The 27,623-nt window shown below is 56.7% G+C and overlaps 1 protein-coding gene and 1 pseudogene across 10 annotated transcripts in view; one reads left to right on the top strand and one right to left on the bottom strand.

Annotated features, from left to right (window-relative positions):
- ACOT7 (acyl-CoA thioesterase 7) overlaps positions 1-27,623 on the top strand; it is a 102,153-nt gene that overhangs the window by 13,485 nt on the left and 61,045 nt on the right. For all 10 annotated transcript variants that reach the window (XR_014807013.1, XR_014807015.1, XR_014807014.1 and 7 more), the window contains exons 2-3: positions 16,728-16,845; positions 25,806-25,962. Coding sequence is in view for 3 of the 10 variants with exons in the window: in XM_003127525.7 (XP_003127573.7) it covers positions 16,728-16,845; positions 25,806-25,962 (275 nt within the window). In the remaining 7 variants the exon portion in view is untranslated. The remainder of the gene's footprint in view (positions 1-16,727; positions 16,846-25,805; positions 25,963-27,623) is intronic.
- LOC146402535 (small nucleolar RNA U13) lies at positions 1,630-1,725 on the bottom strand (annotated as a pseudogene).

Raw genomic sequence — 27,623 nt, 5'->3', positions numbered from 1 at the left:
GCAAATCAGAATTTTTATCCAAATTAGAGCAGTAGCTCTCATACTGGGACTTGAAGTATCCAGGAGAGAGAATTGCTTTTGTAAAACGAATTTTCTCACCCTCGTGATGTGTCGTGGAGCAGAGCACCCCAACAGCTCTGTGTTGGGGGGGTAGGCAGCCCTCTGCCCCAGAGGCAGCACCCCCATCCTGAGTTCTCAGCCCCGGGAGGCACAGGAGACCCCTTTATTTTACAGATGGGAACCTGAGGGCAGGACTGTCGGCACCACAGTGTGTTGTCAGCCTGCCCTGCCCTGCCCCGCGTGGGCCAGATGCAGCGAAAGGCAGGGGCGATGGAGACCGCCCTGCCCCACCAGCTGCCCTGGAAGGGGCCTCTCTCTTACTTTTGGTTTATGAGTGGGTGGGATTAAAAGTCTTAGATGTGATTTTTCTCCCAAAGCCAAGAGCTTCCTAATGCGGTGAAAGCCAGGCCATTGTTCTCACTGCGCACAGGTCTTTAAGCCCAGCCTGGGCCTCAGAGAAGGGGCGTCTTACAGTTCCTGCCTGCAGAGTTTTTCTGGTGGGTCCCCAAAGGGCATCTGAGCTGAGTGTTTTGCTGTCATCCAAGGGATGGGGGCTGGGAAACACGTGGGGGTGGGTATCTGTCCCCCCGACCCCAGCTGGTCTTTCCTGGCACTGCCCTCTCTCTGCCTATTCAGTGCTCAGGCTTCAAATTCCAGCCTCTTCCTGAGCCAACTAAATTATTCCATTACCTTTTGGGCCCTTAGCCCGTGGAAACCTTAGCCTTGTAACTGATCGGGATGAGCAGGGGTGGGTAGCCATCGTCTTCAGTAAGTGTCACTCTCTTTTGTTGGTGTGTTTCTTCGCTGTCCTGGTGCTGTGTTCTTTCAGGTGTGGCTTTGGTCTTCACCCCTGTTTCTGGCAGAGTCTAAAACCCTTGGCATCTTCTAAGTGATGAGAGCCATAAAGGCATCTTAATTTTCTCTTTTTCCTTTTTTTTATGGCCACACCCTCCGCATGTGGAAATTCCCCGGGCCAGGGGTTGAAGCCCAGCCACAGCTGCTGCCTACGCTGCGGCTGTTCCCACACCGGGTCTTTTAACCACTGCCCTAGACCTAGGCTTGAACCTGCGCCTCCGTAGCCACCCAAGCGGCTGCAGTTAGATTCTTAACCCATTGCGACACAACGAGATCTCCAGAGATACCTTAATTTTCTCTTTCAGCCACACCCAAGTTTATGCTCATGAGATAAGTTCTGGAAGAGGCCTAAGAATGGGGGCTGGAGGCCAGGGAAGCCCACCATGTGATCGTAGGCTTGGAGCGTTCTGTCCTAGCCCCTGGGCTCCAGGAGGAGAGGGGCTGGAGGCCACATCAGTGGTCTAATCAACCACCAGTGATTTGCTCAACATGCTGATGGCATGAAGCCCCATAAAAACCTAAAAGGATAGGTTCAGATAGCTGGGTTGGTGACCCCTGGAGCGTCCAGACTCGCCGCATCTGCGCCTGGATGGCACAGGGCCACTCCCTGTCGTCCACAGACCTCCGCCCTGATGGTGTCTTTTTCTTTTTTTCTTTTTTCTTTTTCACTTTTTCTTTTTTCCTCTTTTTTTCTTCCTTTTTTTTTTTTTTTCACATCGGGCGGGTATAATGTGTCGATGTCATAACAAGGAGTAAGGGAGGCATGTGTCACACAAGCACGTGAATGCCCAGTCGTCATGCTCACACCCTGCCTGTCCCTTCGTCTGGCTGTTGATGCCTTGTTTAATACCCTTGGTGATAAATGAGTAATCTCCCGATAAGTAAATCAGCTTCCTGAGTTCTGGGAGCTGCTCTAGTTGGTTGGTCAGAAGCACAGGTGACAACCCCGACTTGGAAGTGGCTCTCAAGACGGGGCGGGGTCAGTCTTTGGAGACTGAGCCCTTTGCCTGTGGGATCTGATGCCGCCTCTGGGTAGAATCAGAATTGAGGCGAATTGTAGGACACGCGGCTGGACAAGGCCCCCTACCCCCTGGTGTTGTAATTGGCTTGGATTTGGAACTCAGAGCTTTTTTGCTTTGTTTGTTTGTTTGTTTGTTTGTTTTGGCCAGACCCATGGCATGCAGAAGTTTCTAGGCCAGGAACTGAACTCGTGCCAAAATAATGACGTAAGCCACGGCAGTGCCCATGCCAGATCCTTAACCCCTGCACCACAAGGGAACTCCCCCTTTTTGACTTTTTGTTTGGGGGAATGTGCAGGGTCTGGCTCAGAACCTCTAAAGTTGCTTCTTGGTGCTGGTGACCTTGAGCACATTGAAGCTCACGGTCTGGCTCAGGGGCTGGAACTCACCCCCCGTGACGCTGCTGCTGATCTGGACTCACTCCCTGGACATGGAGCCCTGAGGCAGGGGAACAGGTGCACAGATACTGGATCTCAGACCTTCTTCCTTTTTTGGCTGCACCTGCAGCATACAGATGTTATGCATGTTTCCTGGGCCAGGGACTGCACCTATGCCACAGCAGTGACAATGACAAATCCTTAGCCCGCTGAGTCACCAGAGAACCCTTGGCGCTCAGAGCTCTAACAGCTGAATTGGTTTTGCCGCCCTTTGGTATCTCAGGAAGTTGGATCCATTAGATTTGTGTTCTGTGCTTTCTTTAGTGACTGGCTGCTCCCACCTTGTCACAAAAGCGAGGCTCTCAGCCAGTCCAAAGTTGGCCCAAGTGGCCCACGTTATCTGACACATGGTAGTAACAGTCTTCTTTCAGCCATACCAGGGACAATGTTTTGGACTTAATATTGTTTGTTTGTCTTGGGCACTTGCGGTATCTGGAGTTTCTGGGCCAGGGATCAAATCTGAGCCGAAGGTTGCAACCTAAGCCACAGCTGCAGCAACACTGGATGCTTGAACCCACTGCGCCGGACGGAGGAGTGAACCGCAGTGACCTGAGCCACTGCGGTCAGGTTCTTAACCCACTTCACCTCAGCAGGAACTCCCAACTTGATATTTTTAATTGCTCCTGTATACCTACTGAGTTTTTCCCTTGATTTTACGTAGTTAATAGACTAGAGGAGAGAATTAACTAATGAGTATGTTTCGTCTTCTAGGAAGTGGCCCAAGTCTTCTAAGGTGGCTGCACCACGCTGCGTTCCCACCTGGTGAGTGAGGTTCCAGCATTTGGTGTTGTCATCTTCAGGATTTTGGCCATTCCAGTAGGTGTGCAGTGGTCGTGTGCCACCAGCTTGTGCCCTGGTGACCTGAGGCCGAATGTTTTCTCAGGTGCTCATTTGCCATCTGTGCATCTCCTTTCATGAGGTGTCTGTTCAGATCTTTTTTTTCTTTTTTTCTTTTTGGGTCTGCACCTGTGGCCTGTGGAGCTTCCCAGGCTAGGGGTTGAATCGGAGCTACAGCTGCCAGCCTACACCACAGCCCCAGCAACACGGGATCTGATCTGTGTCTTCGATCTGCACCACAGCTCATGGCAACACTGGATCCTTGACCCACTGAGTGAAGCCAGAGAATGAACCTGCATCCTCATGGTGCTAGTTAGGTTCATTACTGCTGAGCCACAGTGGGAACTCCTGTTTAGATCTTTTGCCCATTTTCATCCTGGGCTGCTTGCTCTTGGAGTGAAGTCTTTTATCAGATATGTTTTGTAAATATTTTCTTCCAGTCGGAGCCTGGTCTCTCTTCCCTTAACGGTTGTGCCTCTGGCATGTGGAAGTCCCAGACCAGGGATCTAACCCAAGTCACAGCAGTGACAATGCTGAATCCTTAACCACTAGGCCACCAGGGAGCTCCTGGGTATTCTGTTTAAATGAATGTATACAATATGTGGTCTTTTGTATCTGGCTTTTTTTCACTCAGCCTAATGTTTTCAGGGTTCACCCACATTTTCATATTGTGGGTGAAAATCATCACTAAACAGTGTAATAATAGGAATAGAAAAGAGTTGTATTTGAGCCCAACTGAGGACTGTGGCCTGGGAGACAGCCTCTCAGGTGACAGTGGAACTGCTCCTAAGAAGCAGGGTTTTCGGCTCGGTTCTATGTCTGTCAGAGCAAAGACCATCAGACAAGTCAGGGAAGCTGTCCTTCCGGGTTTCGAAAGACCAGAGCAGCACGTGCACAGAGTCAGGCCAGCCGTGGCTCCTGGGAAGGGGGTCTGATCCCGGAAGGAGCCTCAGTGCCGGCGTCCCAGGAAGGAGAGGCGTTTCATCTGTATTTTGAATGTGGACGTTCTTCTGGTCATTGTGCCCCTTTTCTTTACATTTTTTTCTTTTTTTGGCCGCCCTGTGGCATACTGAGGTCACGGGCCAGGGATAAGATCTGGCCGCAGCTGCTGCAATGGATGCTTAACCCGCTGGTCCAGGCGGGGGATCGAACCTGAGTCCCCGTGCTCCAGAGACACCGCTGACCCTGTTATGCCACAGAGGGGATGCGTGCCCTTTTCTTTAATAACTAAAGCAGAGGGACAGTTGATGGGCCACAAATAGGCTGTTCTAGTGAACACAAGGTTCGAGTTAACTCACGGACAAGCCAGCGACTGCCCAGACCGCGGCGTGCGAGAGGCCCCGTGTCGGGTGTTATCAGTCCTTCACCCTTTTTAACAGTCAAATAGTGGCACACTGTGTTGACAAAGCCCGTTTTATTGACCCCTTCGTCTGCGATGCTTCTCTGGGTTGTCCCCACCTTTGGGCTGTTAGGACTGCTGTTGCCATGAACCTTTCCAGAGTCTGGTCTTATCATTTCAAAAGTGTATTGATTAATTTCAATGATAAGAAATCGCACCTTATGGTTGTTTAGCTTCAAAACTGTTTACATGTGACGCTGAGTGACAGCTGGTTCCTCTCAGTGGAAAGCTGTCTGAGCAGGTGGCACAACTGTGGAGGGCTGGTCCAGAACTAACTTGATCAGATGGAGCTGCGGGTAGAGTTTTAGACAGTTAACGCTGTGTCGCTTCTTAGAGATTCCCCTTCCCCCCATTCTGTTTTTCTCAGATTGTTTGTTTGTTTCTTTGGGGGAGGTTTGGCTGCGCCCATGGCATGCAGAAGTTCCCGGGCCAGGGAGCACACCCATGCCACAGCAGTGACAACGCCGGATCCTCATCCCCTGCACCACAAGGGAACTCCCGTATCCAGGTTTGAAGTCGTGCATTCTTATCATTCAGTAGACCAGTCTCCACATTGGAAAAATGTCTTCCCTCTAATGCTGCTTCATTTCAGTTTTAACTTCTGTGTTTCATCAAAAACATTTCTCTAGATAGCGTTTTCTCAGTTGTGGATTTTGGTTCATTTTTCTTTGCGTTACTGTCCCAGATTGAGCCTGGCCTGCTGTGTAAATAAATCCTCACGCCTCTGTTGGTTGGCTTTTCGTGTAGAGAACTCTTATCAGGTGCAGGTTGATTTCAGGATTCTCGGTGTGCTCCTTTGAGGGCTGGTGCATCTTCCAGCCATTCGTACGGTTTGTGATGCTCTTAGAACCAGCAGGGACAGATTGTGCCCGCCCTTGTCTGTACGGAGTCGTTTTGGTCACGTTGGCCACGCCACCTGGTTGGGGTGCTGCTGGAGAGGACCGCCAGTCGATCTGCACAGTGTGCAGGAGCCTGCCTCTCCCTCTCGTGGCCTTCCTTCCCGGGGTGGCCCCTCTGGTGTCATCTGAGTCCAGCTGATGTGGGCCTGGGGCTCTTCCTGCTTCCCCACCCGTGGACGTTGGGGCTCGAGCCAGGCGGTTTCCAACATCTCTTTCTACTCTAGTTTCCTGTGATTTTTAAGGGATTTAAAAAGGTCATGATGAGTTCCCTGGTGGCTTGGCGGGTTAAAGGTCTGGTATTGTCACTGCTGTGGCATGGGTTCGATCCCTGGCCTGGGAACTTCCGAATGCCTCAGGCATGACCAAAAAAAAAAAAAAAAAAAAAAGTCAGGTAAGAAGGTCACAGAACGTGCAGTATTTGGAGTGATGGGGTGATGGGTGCTCCTCAGAGAGCCGCCTCTTACCTGGGGTAAGCGCTGTGCCCAGCGTGCCAGGCAGAGAAAGAATCCAGGGTTGCTTAGGAGCAATGCCCTCGTGCGGGGACCAGGCCGAGTCCAAAGGGCCCACAGCCTCAGGGCCACGGCCCGCCCCATATGTCTGTGGCTTTGGGAGGGACCAGTGGAGACTGCGGAGCCCATGCTCTTGGTCCGGCGAGCTGTGGCCCTGGGCGCCCTCAGGAAGGCGGCCAGCGAGGCCTCTCTTAGGGAGAAGGCCAAGCTGTGAGTTGAGAGCTGTGGGAAAACCGGGGTGTGGCCAGGGCGGGGGGTCCCTGGCGGAGACCCTGGTCCCCGTGCCAGGTGGGACCTGTGGCTCTGGGTCACCATGTGGCCAGAGGGGGTGTCTGTGGCCGTGGGGCCTTTCCTCTGACCTGAAGGTGAGAGGTGGACTTGAGCAGACCCAGCGCGTGTGGTATCCAGGTGGCCTGCATCCTGAGTGGCCTGTGGCAGCAGTGTTTTGGCCTTGTAGTCCAGGGCGGCAGTTGGGGGGCAGTGGGACCAGGCTTCTCTGGGCAGGGTGTGGGGAGGCAGGGCTGGCCGCTGGCCGGTGCGCCCAGGTCCTGAGCACGCACCTGACCCGAGGGGACCCAGGGCCTGGGGTGGGTGGGGATGGCCTCTGTCACTGCCTCTCCCAGGCGCCAGCTCAGCCTCCAGTTTGACACATTCCTGGCTGTTTGCTCTGAGCAGGACGGCCCAGCCCTACCCGACGGGAGTCTGCGGGGCTGTTGCCAAGTGGGGTCCTCTTTCCTCAGGATGAAGTGCCGTGGGGGGCAGCGGTGGGGCAGGGCTGCCGTCCTGGCCAGGCCTGCTGGGCTGTGTGGGTGGGGCAGGCTTGTGGGGAGGGCTTTTGGCCCAGACTCAATCCTGATGTGTCCCCCAGGTGGACGCGGGGGTGGTCAGCGGCCCTCTCAGCTCCCCTGAGTGGTCTCAGTCACTGAGCGTCCAGGGGTACAGCCAGTGGCAGCCTTGCCGCTTCCTGCCCAGGCTGGGCTTGAGGGGGGCAGCGCTGGTCTCCTTGTGGAACCAGTGCCATGGTGTTGATCCGTCTGGGATGTTCTTTCTCTTTTTTGCAGAAAGGTGTGGGCCCTCGTGTTTTTTTTTTATTTTTATTTTTTTTGTCTTTTGTCTTTTGTCCTTTGTTGTTGCTATTTGTTGGGCCGCTCCCACGGCATATGGAGGTTCCCAGGCTAGGGGTTGAATCGGAGCTGTAGCCACCGGCCTACGCCAGAGCCACAGCAACGCGGGATCCGAGCCGCATCTGCAACCTACACCACAGCTCACGGCAATGCCGGATCGTTAACCCACTGAGCAAGGGCAGGGACCGAACCCGCAACCTCATGGTTCCTAGTCGGATTCGTTAACCACTGCGCCACGACGGGAACTCCCCCTCGTGCTTTTAATAATACTTGATGCGTATTTTTGGAAGGCCTCCGAGAAGGAGGCGGGCACTTGGCCTTTGAGAGGGGGTCTCTTTGGGCCAGAGTGGCAGGCCGCATTGGCCAAGCCTCATCTGGACTCTGTCCTAACTTTATCTGCTGTCCTAACTTTACCTGCCTCACCCTCACGGGCCAGCTGGACTGGTGCCCAGGAGCCAAGCCAGGACGGCACATTAGGAAGGAAGCCCTTGATTGGTCTGTGTGTGGCTTCCTTCATTCATGCCGGCTGTAATGCTGCCTGGTTGACCGGGATCCTGCAAGAGTGGCTCTGTGTGGGGTGGCCCTGGGGCTGAGTGACAATCATGACGCATCTAGCTTCCTCTCCAGGGGCCCTAGCTGTGGCATCTGCACCAGGGCCACTCTGCTGGCTGGTCTTCCCCCCAAACCCAGCGAGGGACAAGTAGAAGTGCAGGCCCTGCCCAGGAGGTGGGGGGCGTCCTGGCAGCCGGTGCACCTGAGGGGAGGGGAAGGTGTGTGTGCGGGGGGGTGGGGTGGGGCCGAGGCTGGTGGAGCCGGCCGATCCCGCTTCCCGCTTCCTTCCAGTTCACTGGCCCCTACAGCTCGGGGGTGGCCTCGGGGACAGTTTCAGATGCCAGCTCCCGTGAGCTGGGCGCAGGGATGCGACATCTCGCTGTGACACGCACCCTGGCGTGTGTCGCCAGCATCCTGTCTGCATCTCAGGAAGCTGGCCCAGCCTTTGCAGAGACCCTGGAGCTGACTGGTGGGCACTTGCCCTCTCTGAGGTCTCCTTGACCTCAGGGCGCAGCAGCCGAAGTGTTCGCGGATTTACTTCTCCACTGTTATGATACACTAACCGAGGTTTCCGTGACAACCGACTTCTGGTGGACTTCTCAGATTGGTGAGGTGGCCTCTTCCTGGTTAGACCAGGCAGGAAGTCAGGGTGCTCCCCGCAGGGCAGGACTTGGGCCAGTCCTAGGGGTGGGGGAGGATGGGCACCTGGGCTGCAGCTGCCCCCTTGCCTCTCCCTGGACCTGGGACGTCCCAGCCGACACAGCTTCTCTGCTGACCCCCAGGTGGGGGGGTCACTGTGGCAGGTGGTAGAGGGCACTCGCTGGCTTCACGTGGCCAGGGGCACTCGTGCCTGGCCCAGTTCTGCTGACTTTGGACGTCAGGCAGGTCCAGCCTCTGCGTGACTACCTGGGCTCCTGGCAGCTCGGATCGCGGGTATGTGGAAGAGCTGGGCAGTAAGGCTCAGGTCTCGCCCACTTGGTCCAGCCCTTGGGGGGCAGCCGCTCCTCTTTGCCACCCGTGGTGCTTCCCTCGCTCCTGCCAGCAGGTTCTGCAGGTGGGCCGAGTGCTGCTTCGTGTCCTGTCTGCTCAGCCCAGGGTGCTCTGGGCTCTTGGGACCAGTGGGGCCGGTCGGCGGGCTGCCTGCCCTGGGTGCCTCCCCTGTCCTGCTCTGGGGCTGGGAGGCCCCAGGGACTCTTAACTGGCCCAGCTGTTTTTCCAGCCACCTCTTCTGAGGGATGTGGTAGGGGTTGAGGGAACTTTGCCAGAACCTTCTCAGACAGCAAACAGGCGATAAATAGTGCCACTTGGGCTTCTGTTGGGCAGAGTCCCCCATAGAAAGGTGGTGTGTTTGGCCTGACCCTGGCCTTCAAGGCCTCAGTCGAAGCTCCTGGTGTGAACCAGCCCCGCGGCCCACGTGGTCTTCCTGGCAGGTGCCTGCCCCGAAGTAAGCCTTTCTCACCACGAATGGCAGCTCCTGCCCCTCCTGTCTCCTCCCCGGCCCCCTTCTGATTCCTATTCGGATCCTGGCCACTCCCTCCAAGGCACCTCCGTGCCTGCCACCTGCGCCCCGTGGGTAGGGGTGGGGTCTGTCTGAAAGCCTCTGTCCTGACCTGTCATTGCCTCTCTGCTTTATCTGGTTGGAGGCTCCTTCAGAAGGGATGGGGCCTGGCAGCTTCCGGCACAGGCCGGGAGGTGTCCTTAGTGCTGGCTGCCCCACCCAGCCCTGGCGCAGGCCCAGGGGTTCTGCCTGCGTTTGGGTGCAGACGGAAATCCCCAGGACTTTTTCTGTCCTAGAAACCCACCGGGGCTTGGTGCCACCACCTCTGCTTCACCCATCTCTGCTCTCTCGCGGGTAAAGGAAACCACCCCCAGCTTCCCCCAGTTACCATGGAACTCGGCGCCTGAATTTTAGCGCTGACATCTTCGTGTCAGAATCGGAGATACTGGGGGGCCTGCCCTGGGCTGGCTGGGCGCAGGGAGCAGGACCCGAGCTGGCTGCAGGCGGGGGCCTCACGGGTGGGGGGCCTGCAGGGGCGCAGCCTGCCTGGGCTTACCGGGGTCGCTGTGACAGTGGCCACACACTCTTCAAACAACAGAAGCGAATGTTCTCCCAGCCTGGAGGCCAGAAGCCCCAGCCCAGGGCTGGGCAGGGCCACTTCCCCTCTGTGAGTCATTCGTCTCCAGGAAGAGCCCTCCTCACCTCTTCCAGCTTTGGGGGCTGCTGCTGGTTCCTGGGTGCCTTGGCCAGTGTCTCTGCCTCTGTTGGCACATGGCCTCCCCTGTGTGTGTCCAGATTTCCCTCTTCTAAGGGTCTGCTCGTAGGAACTGGGCATCCTACCAACCTCACCTGAACTCAGAGACCCTGTTTTCAGATAAGGTCCCATTCACAGGTTTGAGGGGTTGGGCCTTGAACTAGTCCTTTGGGGACACAGTTTGACCCAGTACAAAGGCCTCTCTGTAGGGCCTGCACCGCCTCAGCCTTGGGGGGGACTCTGAGGAGCAGAGGGACAGGGCCTGCCCCCAGGGCACATGGAACTCGGTGGGGAACAGGGTGCTTCCTCCGCCCCCCAGGCTGTCCCTTGCCTGCCCTCTGCTCCTGGAGTGGCATCTCCCATCCTCTTCCTCTGCCTCCCTTCTGCCCTCTGGGAACTGGCAGAAAGGTAGGATGGGGGCTGGGCGCCGACCAGTCCAGGAGATGGTGGTCTTGACTTGGTGAGTTCAGGGAAGGCCTTGCTGAGGGCTGGTGCTTTGAAGAGATTTTTAAAGACCATCAATTTCTTCGAACAGGTTGACATGGTTTTCACTGACAGATTTATTTTATTTTATGGCTGCATCGGCTGCATATGAAAGTTCCCAGGCTAGAGGTCGAATCAGAGCTGTAGCTGCCGGCCTACGCCACAGCAACGCCAGATCTGCGACCTACACCACAGCTCACGGTAATGCTGGCTCCTTAACCCACTGAGTGAGGCCAGGAATCGAACCTGCGTCCTTGTAGATGCTAGTCAGATTTGTTTCCACTGTACCACGACAGGAACTCCCCAGATTTTTTTTTTTTTTTTTTTGGATGGGAAGTTCCTGAAGCAGGGATCGAACCTGCGCCACAGCAGTGACCCAGGCCGCTACAGTGACGATCAGATAATTAACACACTGAGCTGCCAGCGAACTCCAGGTCAATATGTTTTTTTTGTTTTTTGTTTTTGCTTTTTGCTTTTTAGGGCCTCAGGTGCAGCCTATGGAAGTTCCCAAGCTAGGGGTTGAATCGGAACTGCAGCTGCTGGCCTGTGCCACAGCCCCAGCTCATGACAATGCCGGATTCTTCATCCACTGAGCGAAGCCTGGGGCTGAGCCCTCCTCCTCTTGGATGCTACTCTCAGTTCCGTTTCCGCCGAGCTGCAGTGGGAAGCCCCGGGTTGACATGGTTTCACATTCAGAAGACGTGGAGGCATCTCAGCGAGGTTTCCCTCCAGCTCTGTCCCTAGTTCCCCTCTCGGGCCGTGGAAGCTTCTGGTTTCCCTGGCCGCCCTCCAGAGACTGTCTGCGCTGGGCCTGCAGGTGTAGACACCTGGTTCCCATCATCCTGCGCTTTGCTTTTCTACATCCAGCAGTGCCGCTCGGAGCCCATTCCTCCCTCTCGCCGGAGGCCGTGCGGGCTGGCGCAGGGTGGCTGTCGTTTAGTCTAACTCCTTATTGGTGGACATTTAGGACATGGCCAGTCTTCTGCATGACAAACAGCTTTGCAGTGAGTGACCTTGAACACACTTGGTTTCATCGTGTGCGGAAACATCTGTGGGATGGCTTCCTGTCTGTGGGCCGGCTGGCGTGGGCACGCCTGTGCATTTGGAGTTTAATGCCGGGGTGCCCTCCGGAAGCTTGGATCTGCTCACGCTTCCCGTGTGCACAGGAGTCCTCTTCCCCCGCCGGGGGAGGTCTGATGTCGCCGGACAGATGGGCGCGGGCAGGGCAGTAGGAAGGCGCAGGTGTGCCCGGCCCACAGCGCTGGTCTGAGCAGGTGCAGCTTGGAGCCCTGCAGGGCAGGGGGAGGGCAGGTGAGGAGAGTTCCAGACCTCTGGGGCCCTCAAATGCCTGGCTAGGGATGACTCTTTATTCCGCAGGGGGGGCCCTGGGAGTGTGAGCAGGGAGCACACTCCTGCTTAGGAAGAGTGACTTGGGGCAACGGTGAGGTAGGCTGGGAGCCAGAGGCAAATGTGGAAATCCCTCGTCACCCCGAGCCCCAGGGAGACTCTCCCACACAGCAGCCCTGCTTCTCGATCCTCCAGGACACCTCTGACTCTGTCCCCAGTCCCAGGCCTTGGCATCAAGCTCCTGGCTCTAGGCTCCAGCTCCCCCGTCGTTCTCCTGCCCCCAGAGTGCCCCACGGGCCACTGGCCAGCCTTGGCGGATTGCTGTCCGTCTCTGGACCCACCGGGCTCTCCCAGCGTTGGGCCCTTCCCCTGAGATGCCCCCTCTCCTTGGAACATTCCCCCAACCCCTGCCCCCTGCTCCTGGCTCAGCCCTGCCCCCTCCCCAGGACTCAGCCCAGGTGTCACTTCCTCTGCTAAGTTTGTCCAGAGTCCAGGTGGGTGGCTCTCCTTCTGGGAGTGGCTCCTTAGAGTTCCTGTCATCAGCTTGGTGTCTGCTTCAGAGGGAAGCAGGGTTAGTCGTGGGCTCCAGCCCTGGCCGGCTCACTCCGTGGTCTGGAGCAGGAGCAGCTGGAGTGGAAGGGGAGGGGCTGTGGGTGACAGGGTGACATTCATTGCTGGGAGGAGGGCGGAGAGAATGCTGGGGCTGTGGGCCTGGTCACAGAGGCAGCATCAGAGCCACTGGTCAGCCGAGAGGAAGGGTCCCCAGACCGACCTGCCTTTCCCTGAAATTTCTGGGGTTCGAGGAGGGAGGAGGTGCAGGCTGGCACAAGGGCAGAGGGGCAGGAGAGGTGTGAGTAGGGGTTACCCACTGTTCCCCGGGCCTGGGTCAGGCCCACCATCTGCTCTGTCCATCCCCCGACCCCGAGCTGGCCTGTATTATATTGGAACATTTCAGTCGGGCGCCCCCTGTCAAATAGCAGAATTCGCGTTAAACTCTGGATTGCCAGCTTCTCTTGAAAACCCAGAACTTCGGCACCCTGGACCCAAACCCCAACCGGTCAGCTCAGCAGTGAGGGCTGCAGCTCTTAGCCAGCATGTGTGCCAGGACCGCCCCGTTGCCTCCCTGACAGGAGAGCGGGCGGAGCCGCATGGCATCTCCTTCCTTCACTGGGCTCTCGTTTCTCCTTTTTTAGCACCAAAGAGTCTGAAGCGCTTTTCACACACACATCTTTACTAAAGATGGGGAGAGAGGTGGAGTTCCCGTTGTGGCTCAGAGGGTTAAGAACCTGGTTAGTGGGAGTTTCTTTCGTGGCTCAGCGGTTAATGAACCCAACTAGTATCCATGAGGACTCGGGTTCAATCCCTGGCCTTGCTCAGTGGGTTAAGGATCTGGCGTTGCTGCGAGCTGTGGTGTAGGTCGCAGATGTGGCTTGGGTCCCGCATTGCTGTGACTGTGGTGTAGGCGGGTGGCTGCAGCTCCGATTTGACCTCTGGGGGAGCTCTGGGGAAGGTGCACTGAGGAGGACTCTCTGGAGGGCGGTGGGGGGATGCTGGACGCCAGCTTGGCAGCGGGATGAAGGTGAGGAAGGAATCGCATGAGGCTGCAGGGAGGGCGTGAGCGAGCTGCGCTCCGGCCTCCGTGTTTGCAGTGACTGTAGAGCTGAATTGGCATATGGTCCTGGGGGGAGGTTTGTGCCCGCAGCCTGCCCGTGGCCAGCTGGCTTGGGGGTCAGAACGGTCCTTGGTGCAGGACCCAGGGTGACCAGGAAGGTCCATTGCAGTGACCCTTTGGTCTGGAGAGCACGCGGCCTGGAGCTGCTGGCATTTACTCCCAAGTGCCCCGGGCCTGCGAGCAGTGGGGTGTGGATGGGGCAGGTCCCTGGGGATGCCCAGTGTTGCAGGGTGGCTCCAGGTTCTGCCTTGGGGCCTCATGCACTCTCCCTGTTCCCCTCTCCTGGGAGGCTGCCTCCTTATCAGTCCTTCCCTTCCTCAGTCCGGATGTAAGCGCTTCCTCTTCCGCCCTGGGGCCCTCTGTCTGCACTTCTGCATCATTCTGGGCCAACCTGGGGCCTGCAGCCCCAACTTACAGAAGGGAAAGCGAAGCTCCAGACGAAGTCAGGCTCTCTCGGAGGCAGGCCCTGGTACTCCTAGGAGTCTGCTCAGTGTTGAACCGTCAGTCCTCACCCCTCTAGACCCCCACCCCCCCCATCTCCACCCCCCATCTTCCCTCCCCTCCACCATCCCCCCCCTACCCCCCCAGCATTCACTCAGCGCGTGTGCCCATGAGAGGGCCAACCTGTCTGCAGAGATGGGCCATCTGGCCTTCTTTGCTAAGTCAAAAACCAATACGAGGGAAGGAGTTTGATACAGTAGTTTTATTGAGTTGGCTGCCTCTTAAACTTTTTAAAAGATTTTTATTCTTTCCTTTATGGTTGGTTTACAGTGTTCTGTCAGTTTTCTCCTGTGCAGCAAAGGGACCCCGTCTCACACACATACAAACCTTTAACTCAAACTTAAAAAAAAGAGCCTAACCGTATAAGCTTGAATTTTTAAAACTCAAACTTAAAAAATTTTAAATAATTGTGTGTAGTATGAACTGATCACAGTACGTTTAGTTAACGCACATCACCTCACGTCGTCAAAACTTTTTTTCTTTCTTTGAAAAATTTCACTGGAGCGTGTGGTTGACTTACAGTGTTGTGTTTGTTTCAGGAGGCAGCAGAATGAATCGGTTACGCCTGCATCCTTTCTTTCTCAGACTCTTTCCCCACAGAGGCCAGAGCACTGAGTAGATTTCCCGGAGTAATTTTTTTTGTCATGATGAAAACCTTTAAGATCCATTCTTGGCCACTTTCGAATAGATGATAGAGCTGTGTTATCTTTCGTCGCCACGCTGTGATTCCACCCCATGATTTATTTATTTTATAATGAAGTTTGGACCTTTTGACCCCTTCACTCATTTCAAGCCCCCCCCAACCCAGCCCTGCCCCCACCTGCCTCTGGCAACAAGTACTGTTTTCTGTGTCTGTGCGTTTGGGCTTTTTAGATTCCACATGTACGTGACACGATCTAGTTTTTGTCTTTTTGGGTCTGACTTGTTTCACGTGGCATGCTTGCCCTCAAGGTCTATCCATGCTGTTGCAAGGCCGGAGTGCCTTGTTTGCTGTGGCCGAATAACAGAAATATCACTTGGTCTCCATCCTCAGCTGTCAACAGCGCTTCGGCTGTTCCGTGTCCTGGCTCCTGTAAATCGTGCTGCTGTGCACACACGGGGCAGCAAATACCTCTTCAAGATGGTGATTTCGCTTTCTTCGGATAAATACGCAGAAGCGGGATTCCTGGACCATATGGTAGTTCTGTTCTTTTTTTTGGCTGCACCTGCGGCATGCAGATGTTCCCGGGCCGGGACCAAACCCGAGCCACCGCAGGGATCCGAGCCACAGGAAGGACAACACCAGACCCATAAGCCCTAGGCCACCAGGGAACTCTCGATTCAAAAAGTATTTTTAAGTGGATGGTTGAGAAGCCAGTGAAGCTGCTTTCCTGTGCTCTGGGGGTTCCCCTGGCCCCTGCTTGAGTGGCTGTGGCTGCTGCTCCCGAGACAGTGACTCGGGCGAGAACCAGGGGTCCTGAATGCTCCCCCAGGATGAAGGGGTGATCTTTGGGCATTGGTGACAGATACAGACAGCTGGGGTTGCCCCAGAATGCCAGTGCCATTTGCTCCAGAAGGTGGCATCTTACAGCTCTTGGGGTGTCCAGCCTCCGGCAGTCGGTTGGCTGACACTTAGAGAAGTGGGACGAGGTACTGGTGAGGGTTTATTTCCCTGGCTGTGTGTCTGGCTCGGCAGCCACGCTCACCACCTGCACCGTCTCGTGTGACCCAGTCGCCCCACGGTCAAAGGTGGCAGCAGCGCTGTTTCTCCTTCACACATGAGAAGTGGAGGGCTGGGTTGGGCAGCTTGCTCGGGTCACCCAGCTAATAAGAGTGGGAGCCTGACAGCAGCTAGACCCGGAGGGCAGTGGAGCTCGGTGGCCAGAGCAGGGAGAGGGGGGTGCTGGGCCCAGGGGGCCAGGCTGGTCAGTGGGCTGGAACAGGCTGGCCAGGTCCAGGTGATGCTGGGCCCCCAGGAACCGCACACACGTTCATTGCCTGGCATCTGTCTCTAGGCCTGAGGCTGGTGCAGGCGGATTTCATCAGCCAGACGGTGTCTGGGAAAGTGCCAGCTCGGCTGCGGTTGCCCAAGGTAGGAGCGCCAAGCTGGCTTCTCAAGATTCCAGGGATTTCGTGGGGCTTCGCCGCCGCCCATGGCAAGGATGTGATTTTTTCCTCTTGAGGAAATGGGGTGGCACTTCCATCCTTCCTGGCTGTGGGGAGCGCCCAGCTCTCCATCTCCATGTGGGGGTCGGCCCCCTCGGAGCCTGGAGGCAGGTGGTGAGCAGGCCTTCACCTGCCCACAGAGGTCTGGAAGCTTTGACTCATTTCCAGGTCCCCAGAACACCTGCGGCTGCACGAGGCCAGCCTCTCTGGGACCCCAGATGGAGGTGGTGGTCCTGGGAATTTGTCCATTTTCCAAGGGCTTGTGGCCTGTGTCCCTGTGCTCATTCAGCCCTGCTGGTCACTGGTGGTCCCGGGAGCCAGGGAGGCAGGCACACTGCAGACACCACAGCACGCTGCCCACTGCTCACGGCCCTCCCGGCTGAGGATGGAGGTGCTTCTCACACGGTGGGCTGGGTGCCAGGCCAGGAAGGTCCCCCTCGGCCCTCCTCTCTCCTGTGGAAACATGACCCTGAAGCCCCATCTGGCTGTCAGCTTGGCTCCCCACGAGCAAACCTGCGGGAAGCCCGTCCTTCTTTGGGAGTCACCGGGCCCTTTGGGGGACCTTCCCTCCCCTGAGGGCTGCTGGTCCCGCGGTCCCGCCAGGGCTCAGCCTCTGCCTCTCTCTCCTCCCTCCAGGATCATGCGGCCCGACGACGCTAACGTGGCCGGCAATGTGCACGGAGGAACCATCCTGAAGATGATAGAGGAGGCCGGAGCCATCATCAGCACCCGGCACTGCAACAGTCAGGACGGGGTGAGCGCCGGGCCGCAGGGAAGGTTCTGGGCTCCATTCCCTCTGTGGCCTCTCGCCTCTGTCGGGTCAGGAAAGGAGGTTCATTGTTGTTGTTGTTGTCTGGCTGTGAACACGGCTTGCAGAAGTTCCCAGGCCAGGGCTCGAACCCACACCATAGCTGCTACCAGAGCCATAGCAGTGACCACGCCCGATCCTTAATCACTGAGCCACCAGGGAACTCCCAGGAAAGGGATTTGGATGGAGCCCAGGCCCAGAGCCTTCCCCTCCCTGGACCCCAGGCCTGGGGGCTTCCAGAAGCTCTGGCCCTGGATGGGAGATGCCTTGGATTGGCGCTTGGTTTGGGGCTCAGCAAGGAGGGGTGGGGGCTTACAGAAAATGAGCTGAGATTTAAAAAAAGGAAAGAAAATAAGCTGAGAGCCAGCTACCAGAGCCACCTTTTCCTTTTTCTTTTTCTTTTTTTCTTTTCAGGGCCGCCCCCGTGGCCTATGGAAGTTCCCAGGCTCGGGATCGAATCGGAGCTGTAGCTGCCGGCCTGCACCGCAGCCACAGCAACGTGGGATCCAAGCTGCGTCTGTGACCTATACCACAGCTCACGGCAGCGCCGGATCCTTAACCCACTGAGCAAGGCCAGGGGTGGAACCCACATCCTCACGGAAACTAGGCGGGTTCGTTACCACTGAGTTATGATGGGAACTCCCCAGAGCCACCTTTTCAGCCCTCCCCTGTGTTTGGAAATAGTCTTAGCTTCCTGATTCCCATGGGCCCACCCCCAGATCCTGTGTGGGTGGCAGCTCACCCTGGTGTCAGACTGCCTGGGCCCAGGGTCCGTGGGCAAGTCTGGGGCTCTCCCCTTGGTGGCCTCTGGGCTGTGGGCCTGGCAGGTCTGCACAGGCACCTGCGAGGGTGCCCGCTCTCCACCCATTGTCCAGACAGGGCCAGGCTTGTGGTTTTAGGGCTTCAGGGCATCTGCGTTGCTCATCCCTGCCCCCAGCCCTACGGGAGTGGACGTTCTCTCTGAAGGCCACCTGCCCGTGGGTGCTGGGGGCAGGGGTCTGTACTGCAGCTGCCAGCTTGATGCCAGTTTAGAAGCAGCTCCCTGGGCAGCCCCAGGCCTCTAGGTACCTGTGGGCCTCAGCTAGCCACTTGCCAAGTCCCTGCCTTCCAGGCCCAGAGAAGGATGCTTGTGTGCTGGTGTAGTCTGCGCGTGAGTGTGCAGCATTGCATGTGTAGGTGAACGCAGCTGGGGTGAGTGTGAGGTGTGTGGGGCTTGGGCTGGGCCCTCGCCGTGGAGGAGGGCCTTTCCTGTCTGCTGCGGGTGCCCTAAGGCTCTGGGGCGGAGCCTGGGCTGGGTCAGAGAGCGCCCTCTGGTGGCCCTGAGGGGCCAGGCTGAGGCGGGAGCCCATGGCCTGGTAGACCCTCCTGGAGAGAGTGAGGGTCCCAGCCGGGCCTGGCAGCGAGCTGGAGCTGGACGTTGCGAAGGAAAAGCCCCCGGACTGGAGCGTGAGGGAGGAGGGCCTGGGCCAAGTGGTTGGCAGAGCCCTCGGTGACCGCCAGCGTGTGGCAAAGCGCCTAGCTTGTGTCATCCTCACGACACCCCTGGGATCGTAGAGGTGATTATTTTTTTTTTTTTTTTTTTTTTTTTTGTCTTTTGTTGTTGTTGTTGCTATTTCTTGGGCCGCTCCCACGGCATATGGAGGTTCCCAGGCTAGGGGTTGAATTGGAGCTGTAGCCACCAGCCTACACCAGAGCCACAGCAACACGGGATCCGAGCCGCGTCTGCAACCTACACCACAGCTCACGGCAACGCCGGGTCGTTAACCCACTGAGCAAGGGCAGGGACCGAACCCGCAACCTCATGGTTCCTAGTCGGATTCATTAACCACTGCGCCACGACGGGAACTCCAGAGGTGATTATTTTTAATATCCCCACGGCACAAGTGAGGAGACTGAGCTAAGAGGTTGACTGCTTGCCCCAAGCCAGGTGGGAGGCACGTGGTTGCACTGGGTCTTGAACCTTTGCTCTGAGCCCCGTTCGTCCTGTTCCTGCCCCAGAGTGAGCCTCGGGCACAGGTGTGCGAGGCTGGCTCTGGGCTGGTGGTCCCAGGAGACAATCTGGGATCCCAGGCTCAGGAAGAGGGTGTGACCCCCCCGCCCCCAGCAGCTCCAGGGGGCTGATGCTGGCCTCTGGGGCTCTGGGCGGGACCAGGGCACTGCCACCCACAGTCCCCTGGTGGTTCCACCCAGCCAGCTTTAGTACCATGAGGTAGCCCCGAGGTTCTGTGTCCAGCCAGCTCCACCTGGGTCTTTGACCTGGACGAGCCGAGAACACTCAGGACCTGCTCCTAGGTGACTTCTGCTCAGTAAGTGACCTCTGCAGCCTGTGGTTTCCTCAGGTTTAACACCTGCAGCCTCTGTTGACTGCCTTCCTCACACCCGTGGACACTGGCATCCAGTCCTGTTGGCTTCGCCTCCTGGATGGTTCCAGGTCTGAGCGCTGTGCACCAGCTCCCCCGGCATCTGGGCTGAGCCACCGTCACTTCCCTCCTGAAACAGCCTCCTAACAGTGGCCTCTGCTCCTCCTGCCCCTCGCCTGCGCTCCATCAGCCGCCAGAGAGACCTGTCCCTCTGTGCCCTCAGCACGCCCTCGGGCCATGCCGGCATTCCTGCCCCAGGGCCTTTGCACTGGCCCCTCCCCTGCCTGGGCTGCTTGTCCCCCAGAGACCCGCTTGGCTCCCCCGTCCTTCCAGTCTCTGTGTAAATACGATCTCCGCTGTGGCCTTCCCCGCTGGCCGGCTCCCTCACTGCTCCCAGCTCCTCCCCCATTGCTCTGTGGCTCCTGGCACTGTGCTTTGCTCGTTTAACTTTGGGCCACCTGCCCCACTAGAGTGTCAGCCCCACCAGAGCAGGGACTTTGGCCCATCGATTTCCCGCTGGACACTTGGCACTCCTGTTGGCTCTGCGTCTGGAAGTGTCCTGAGGGCTTCTGTGTGACACACCCTCGTGGAGCACCAGTGGCTATGCTGCAAGCTGGACATTCCTTACCTGGGGAGTCTTCTTAACCCCCCTCTGCAGGTGTAGAAACAGGCCAAGAAAAGCCACAGGGCTTCCCAAAAGTCACAGAGCTGCATCCTCGGAGCTGGCAGCAGCCGAGGGGGCCCTGTTGGCTGTGGGGCAGGTGCAGCCCAAATGACAAGAGTAGCAGGGTTAACCCTTCTGGACTCTGATCCCTACTTTTCTGTGAGAAAGGGGCAGTTCACGCCCTCCTCGCCACACATCATCCGCTGGAATCCTGGCAATGGTCACTGGTACCCTTTATTGTCTGCTTTGGAAAGAGACGAGCCCCAAAGCTAGTAAGCGGCAGTGCCGAGATTTGAGCCCAGGGCGCTCAGACCTGTTCTTTCTGGCTCTGCTGCTGCTTCTCTTCCTCCCCTTTCCTCTTCGTTTCCCTCTCCTTCTCCTTGCCGTACCTGTAGTCTGCAGCAGTTCCCAGGCCAGGGATGGAACCCACGTCACAGCAGCGACCCAAGCAGCGACAACACCAGATCCTAATCCAGCCGAGACAACACCAGATCCTAATCCAGCTGAGTCTGGCTTTGCTTCTGAAGCTGCTGTCGTGGCTTGAAGTCCTGTGGCCCCTCAGGAGCCCAGGCCCATGGTTTTCCAGGCACCTGTGCCCAGCAGGCAGTGCGATGTGGGCTGCTTTTGGGAGCGTGGCAGAGGGCGCTTCTTGGGGGAGGTGCTGTTTGGTACCCGCATGGCTGCTTCCCAGGATGGGGCTGCTCCTCCTACTTGAAGCAGCAAGTTGCAGGTGCCCCTGAGGTGTGAGGAGCCAGAGCTGCCTGCAGCTCAGAGACCCTCGCACTGAAAGCAAACATTGGTCAGTCCCTGTTTAGAATTCCTAGGCCACCCAGGTCTTTACAGAGGGCCCGGGGTGGGCCCCGCTAGATCCCACGAAACGGCAGCTCTCAGTCAAGCCGGAGCCATCTGGTTCTCGGTCTGTGTCGTCTGCACCCCAGCCCCCCACCTCAGGAGCACCCTGCCCTCTGCCCGGGGTGCCCGTGCCCCCACACCTTTTCCTGACACCTCGTCTTTCAGGTCCATCCCTTCCTCAGGCCGTCTTGCATCCCACATCCCACGCTGCCCTCTCCAGAGCACCTACCACCTGCGGCATTGCCCTGTTTATTTACCTACCATCCGTCCCCCAACCAGAGCCCAGGCCAGGGGCAGGCGCCAGTGCCTGGCTCCCTAAACGCCACATAGGAAGGAATGCCCTTGTAGCCGCAAAAAGCGCAGATGTGTTAAGGCTCCAGAAACAAGTTGCATGTCCACTTAAAATATCGATGTATTGGAGTGTTACCTGCCTGGAGATCGAACCCACATCCTCATGGGTACTAGTTGAGTTTCTTACCACTGAGCCACGTCGGGTGCTCCTATACGTTCATTTCTGGTCCCTCTCCCCGGGCTCACTTAGCCGCTTAGCACTTGCCTTTCTGACTTTCTGCCAGTGGGTGGCGCTGTAGCCACACAAATTTACTTGGGATGAAAGACCAGCAATTTCCCCAAGCTGTTTTAGCTTCAGTGGGTGCGGTGTCTGGGTGGGTCTGGGTTGAGGGGAGCAGCCCCTGAGTCAGAGGAGGGAAGCCACCTGCTGCGCCTGCCTGCTCCACCCTGGGACCCTCCCAGTCACCCTGCTGTGCCTCGCTGACCTGACCGGGGTGTTTATGGGAACAGGACCATCCCAAGTCCCCCGGTGGTCTGAGACTCTCCCGGGACGGGGTGAAGATGGAGGTCCCCTGGGGGTCCCTTCAGAGAGGCAGGTTCTGTGGGTTTGGGGTGGGTCAGGGAATTTGCGTGTTTGCCAGGTATCGGGTGAGTTCTCGTGCAGGTGGGAGGCTGTGCGTTGGTGCTCAGGTGGGTGGAAGGAAAGAGGTCAGACACGCCAGGGCTCGAACTGACCATCACCCGCAAGCCTGATGTCTCTGGTTCCTGCGAAAGGGGCGCCGAGAGGATCACCCGGGAAAGTGAAGGCTGGTGCTGGCACCGGGGGCAGGGGGGAGAACCTGTTCCTGCCCCCAACCCCCACCCAGCCTGGGGGTAGCCAGGCTGTCCACTCTCCTAAAAAAGCTGATTGGTCCCTGCTAGAAAGTCATAATGGTGCCGAGTGCTTGCTTGGCAGTGAAGATCCACAGGCCCCCGACCCAAACACAGGACTGTCTTGTGTTGTTCAGTCAGCACGGCTGAAGAGGAAGCTGATTCCGTGACGTATGAAGAATGGATACAACAAAAAATAAACAACCCGATTAAAAAATGGGTCGAGGAGGCGTTCCCATTGTGGCTCAGCGGAAATGAACCCAAGTAGGATCCACGAGGATGCGGGTTCGATCCCTGGTCTCGTTCAGTGGGTTAAGGATCCAGCGTTGCCGTGAGCTGTGGAGTAGGTCACAGATGAGGCTCGGATCTGGCGTTGCTGTGGCTGTGGTGTAGGCCGGTGGCTATAGCTCTGATTCGATCCCTAACCTGGGAACTTCCATATGCTGCGGATGTGGCCCTAAAAAGAAGAAGAAGAAAAAAGCGGGCAGAGGAACTGGGTGGGTTTTTCCAAAGCAGACATACAGATGGCCAACAGCACATGAAAAGATGCTCAGCATCACCCATCATCAGGCAAATGCAAATTACAGGCACAATGAGACAGTGCCTCACACCTGCCAGCATGGCTATTATCAAAAAGAAGAAACAGTTCCCGTTGTGGCGCAGTGGTTAACGAATCTGACTAGGATGAGGTGGTGGGTTCAATCCCTGGCCTTGCTCAGTGGGTTAAGGATCCGGCGTTGCCGTGAGCTGTGGTGTAGGTCGCAGACGCAGCTCGGATCCCGAGTCGCTGTGGCTGTGGTGTAGGCCAGCGGCTACAGCTCCTATTAGACCCCTAGCCCGGGAACCTCCATATGCCGCAGAAGCGGCCCTAGAAATGGAAAAAAGACAAAAAAAAAAAAAAAAGAAACAAGTATTGACAAGGATGTGGGGAGAAGGAACCCCTCGTATGCTGCGGATGGCAATGTATAGCGATGCAGCTACTGTGGAAGAGAGCATGGAGGTTCCCCAACCAAATTAAGAGTAGAACTACCCTATGAGCCAGCTGCTCCACTTCTGTGTGTTTAAAGAAAATAAGAACACTGATTTGAAGTGACATCTGCACCCTTACATTCACGGCAGCACTATTTACAATAGCCCAGACATGGAGTCACCCAAGTGTCCACTGATGGATGAATGGATAGAGAAGAGGTGGTATGTAGACACACGTTGGAATATTATTCAGCCATAAGCAAGATGAAATCTTGCCATTTGTGACAAAATGGGTATTATACTAAGTGAAATAAGTCAGACGGAGAAAAACAAATGGCTTATGATTTTAAATGAGTTCCCTAGTGGTGCAGTGGGTTAAAGATCCGGCATTGTCACTGCTGTGGCTGGGTTTGATTTCCTGGCCCGAGAATTTCCACATGCCGCAGGCACAACCAAAATAAAATAGGGAATTCCCTTCATGGCTCAGCAGAAATGAATCTGACTGGGATCCATAAGGACGCAGGTTCCATCCCTGGCCTCCCTCAAGGAGTTAAGGATCTGGCGTTGCCATAAGCTGTGGTGTAGGTCGCAGACACGGCTTGGATCTGGTGTTGCTGTGGCTGTGGTGTAGGCTGGCAGCTGCAGCTCCGATTCAACCCCTAGCCTGGGAACCTCCATAGACTGTGGGTGTGTCCCTAAAAAGACAAAAATAATAATAAAATGAAATAAAAGAACAAGCCAAACAAAAACGTCGATACAGGGAACAGAGCAGCGGTCACCAGGGGGGAAGGGGGGTGGGGCACAGAGGCAGACTGGTTAAAGGGGCCGACTGTGTGGTGACCAGTGAAAACTGGTTTTGGTGGTGAGCGTGCAGCAGGGCACACAGAGGTAGAAATAACACATGACACTTTTAACACAGAGTTAGACACCAGCGTTGCCTCGATAAAAACTACACTTAAATAAAAAAGCTGACTTTTGGAATTCCCGTTGTGACTCAGTGGTAACGAACCCAACTAGGATCCGTGAGGACGTGGGTTCTATCCCTGGCCTTGTTCAGTGGGTTAAGGATCCGGCGTTGCCGTGAGCTGAGGTGTGGGTCTCAGATGTGACTCGGATCTGGCATTGCTATGGCTGTGGTGTAGGCCGGCAGCTACAGCTCTGATTCCACCCCTAGCCTGGGAATTCCATATGCTGTGGGTGTGGCCCTAAAAGGAAAAAGAAAGAAAAAGCTGATTTTCAGTGCTGGCGCGGGGAGGTGCTGGGCCCGCAAGCACTCTGCCCTATTGAGAAGCACTTTGGGAAGTGAGGTGGTTGTCCCTTCCACCCAAGAACCAATCGTGATTCTGTAAAGACTGTGAATGAAAGGGGGCTCGTCCAGTTCTTTAAATGGGAAACAGTTGGGGTTGGCCCCAGTCTAACAGGAGACTGTTCTATCCGGCTGTTAAACGGGTTTGCGATGGAGTGCAGTGAAATGGCCGTCGGAGAAAGTGTCAAGAGGAAGTTTCCAGTGTGGCTCTGTGGTAATGAACCCAATTATAGTAGCCATGAGGATGCGGGCGCCATCCCGGGGCTCGCTCAGTGGGTTAAAGGACCTAGCGTTGCTGTGAGTTGTGGCGTAGGCCAGCAGCTGTGGCTCTGAGGTGGCCCCTAGCCAGAATACTTCCATATGCTGCAGGTGGAGCCCTAAAAAGCAAAAAAAAAAAAAAGTGGAGGAAGTTCATTCTTCCTCGCGTTCATGCAGAATGAGCTCCTGAGTGGGTTTGGCTGGACCTGGTGTGCACCTGTGCTGACTGGCTGTGTCTTTGCAGTAACCGGGAGTCCTGGGTGGCCCAGGGTGTATACCTTTTTGTTGCTTTTTTTTTTTTTTTTTAATTTTGTTTTCTATTGGAGTATTGTTAATTTACAAGGTTGTGTCACTTTCAGGTGTAGCCCTATTGTTCCTTTTGAATTTTGAGTCATGAGGTAATTTGGGTTGCTGTTATAAGGATAAATAAAATGTAAATAAAGGGACTGTGATTGGTAAGGGCTTTGTCATAAGATGGGCAGGTTATTTATCTTCCCGTTGAGTAAAAATGGTTGTGAAAATGTATACTTAGGTTTTGCCCAACTGGTGTAAGACTCTATGTGACAATTACATGTATGACTATAAGTGACAACAATATAAGACTATGTAGGACTGTGAGTAAGGACCACAAACGACTAAAACAAGGAGCCAGGTAGGCAAACAGGTAAACCAGTGAAACCTCTCTTCTTAGGGCAAAAAGCCTGGAAAGAAAGATCCCCAAAGAGAAACCAAACCGTGTTTATCTCTGGATAGGAGAGGTGTTTTTCCTCCTTTGTGTGCTCTTCCGTGGTTTTCCGGAGCGAGTGTGTGCACGTTTCCACTTTTCATGAGCAAGTCACACGTCTCGTGTAGGAGAACAAAAGAGCCGCTTGGAACCCTGCCAGCCAGAGCATCCCCTGTGTGGCCCTTGGGCTCCGCCCCTGGGCTCTGCGTTTAGGAACCTGTGATGGCCATGACGTGTGGGCATAAAAAGCTGTTACTCCAGGAGTTCCCGTCGTGGCGCAGTGGTTAACGAATCTGACTAGGAACCAAGAGGTTGCAGGTTCGATCCCTGCCCTTGCTCAGTGGGTTAAGGATCCGGCGTTGCCGTGAGCCGTGGTGTAGGTCGCAGATGCAGCTCGGATACCGTGCTGCTGTGGCTGTGGTGTAGGCCGGCAGCTGCAGCTCTGATTGGACCCCTCGCTGTGGGAGCGGCCCTAGAAAAGGCCAAAAAAAGACAGGAAAAAAAAAAAAAAGCTGTTACTCCAACAGTGGATACGAAACCTGGGGGGAGCGTGTCCGGGGGGGGGTGGGGGGAGCGGCTCACGGTTGGCTGACCCGCCTCTGGTCTTTCCAGGAGCGCTGCGTGGCCGCCCTGGCCCGGGTCGAGCGCACCGACTTCCTGTCGCCCATGTGCATCGGCGAGGTGGCGCACGTCAGCGCGGAGATCACCTACACGTCCAAGCACTCCGTGGAGGTCCAGGTCCACGTCATGTCCGAGAACATCCTCACAGGTAACCCGCACGCCGGCCGCGGGCGGGGCCGGGAGCAGTGGCGACAGCGGCATGGACGCAGCCGTGACAGCTCGCTGACAGCTCCTGCGTGGCCAGGGATGACCTCCCTGAGTTCCCACCTCCACCTGGGAGCAGGAACCTCTGCTGTCCTGTTTTTTGGACGGGGAAACGGGAGCACAGACGAGTTAGGCAGCGAGCCCCCGCTCGCGTGCCCAGCGTGTGACCCACCCCCCCAACCCCCAGCAGGACTAGGGGGGAGAGCTGGGAGTGGCCTGGGAGGGCACATGCCATCCTGTGGCCCCCCTGCCTGCCCCCCTCCCCCACTTGCCCATCCCCGCTTGGGGACACTGCTGCCCCTTGGAGGACACTGGCCTGGCTGCTTTCTGCCCCCCTGGGCCCCGGGAGCCAGGCCTAGGCTGGCGCTTGCTGGGTGAACCTTTGACTCTGGTTTGATCTGAATCTTCTCTTCCTCCGGTGGTAACCATGGAAACCCCTTTTCATCCTCCCACTGGGCGCTGCAGGGGAGGGTGGCTCCGGTTCACACTCGCTGCTTTTTATAACCCAGCTGCTGATGGGGGAGGCAGGCCTCTTGGTCCCCTCATTGCCTACCTCCTTGTCGCAGGCCACCCGGAGGAGAGTCGGGGCCCGTTCTGGAGGGAGAAGCTGCCTGGGTTCTTGCACCTTCTTCTCCGGCCCCTCCTGGGCCGTGTCTGCCTGCAGAGTGCTGTGCACGGGGATCTTTAGGGGGCCCCAGGCTTGTCCCCCCACAAGGAAGAAGCTCAATTATTCATCTGGAACATTCCAGTGATGACAGCACCCCTGCCAGTGCTCGGGGAACTATTTTGCTGAGCCAGGCCCTGGCGTGGGGAGCGGTCAACGGGCTCGTGGCCCGTGTTCTGCGTTGGTGGCCCAAGCCCTGTGTTCAGAGGGCAGCTGTGGCATCAGAGGGACCTTGGATGCCGGTCTTAGGCAGTGCCACAGAAAGGGGTGCTCGGGCCCTGACTTCCCACTGTGGCGCTGGCCCCAGCGGTGTGCCCCGGGGGTGACCAACCCTTTTCTCCTGGGCTGTGCTGGGGGTTTAGCCTCCCTATGCCTGTCATGAGAGGGGAACGGCTATGCTCGCTGCTTTTCTTGAACTTTAGGCTTATTTGTTGATAGCGTCTTCAACAGCATTGTTTTCGGTGGGTTGTTTTTTTTGTGGCCACACCACTGGCTTTTGGAAGTTCCGGGATCAGGGATCACACCTGAGCCATAGCAGTGACAGCACTGTATCCTTAACCTTTAGGCCAGCAGGGAACTCCAAGCAGGATTGTTTTTGTATTGTCCAGGGTCAGAGAGCCATTGACTTCAAAAGTGGGGGAGGGGCCTGCTTTACAGATTCCCATCCCCCAAGCCCCCTTTCTGGCTCATCAGGCCACAGCCCGGGAGGAACCCCCATGAACAGAACAGCGTCATGCTGTGTGCAAGTGGGAACGAGAGCCGAGGGGACAGGGACCAGAGCTACTGCAGTGGGGCAGGGGTCCCCAGGGTCGTGGCTCCTTCCACCAGAGGTGTTTGCAAGGGGAGATCTTTGGTTGTCACAGTCGGGGTGGAGGCCTGGGACACTGCTGCACACCCTACAGTGCTTGGGGGCCCCACAGCCTGATGGGCCCCCGCCGTCT

Source organism: Sus scrofa, chromosome 6, assembly GCF_054392235.1.
Source record: "Sus scrofa isolate SSC_HxYL_T2T_F1_AM1 chromosome 6, Sscrofa_HxYL_maternal_Yorkshire_Landrace_v2.0, whole genome shotgun sequence".
Lineage (NCBI taxonomy): Eukaryota > Metazoa > Chordata > Mammalia > Artiodactyla > Suidae > Sus > Sus scrofa.
This window is presented reverse-complemented; position numbering and strand designations above follow the sequence as displayed.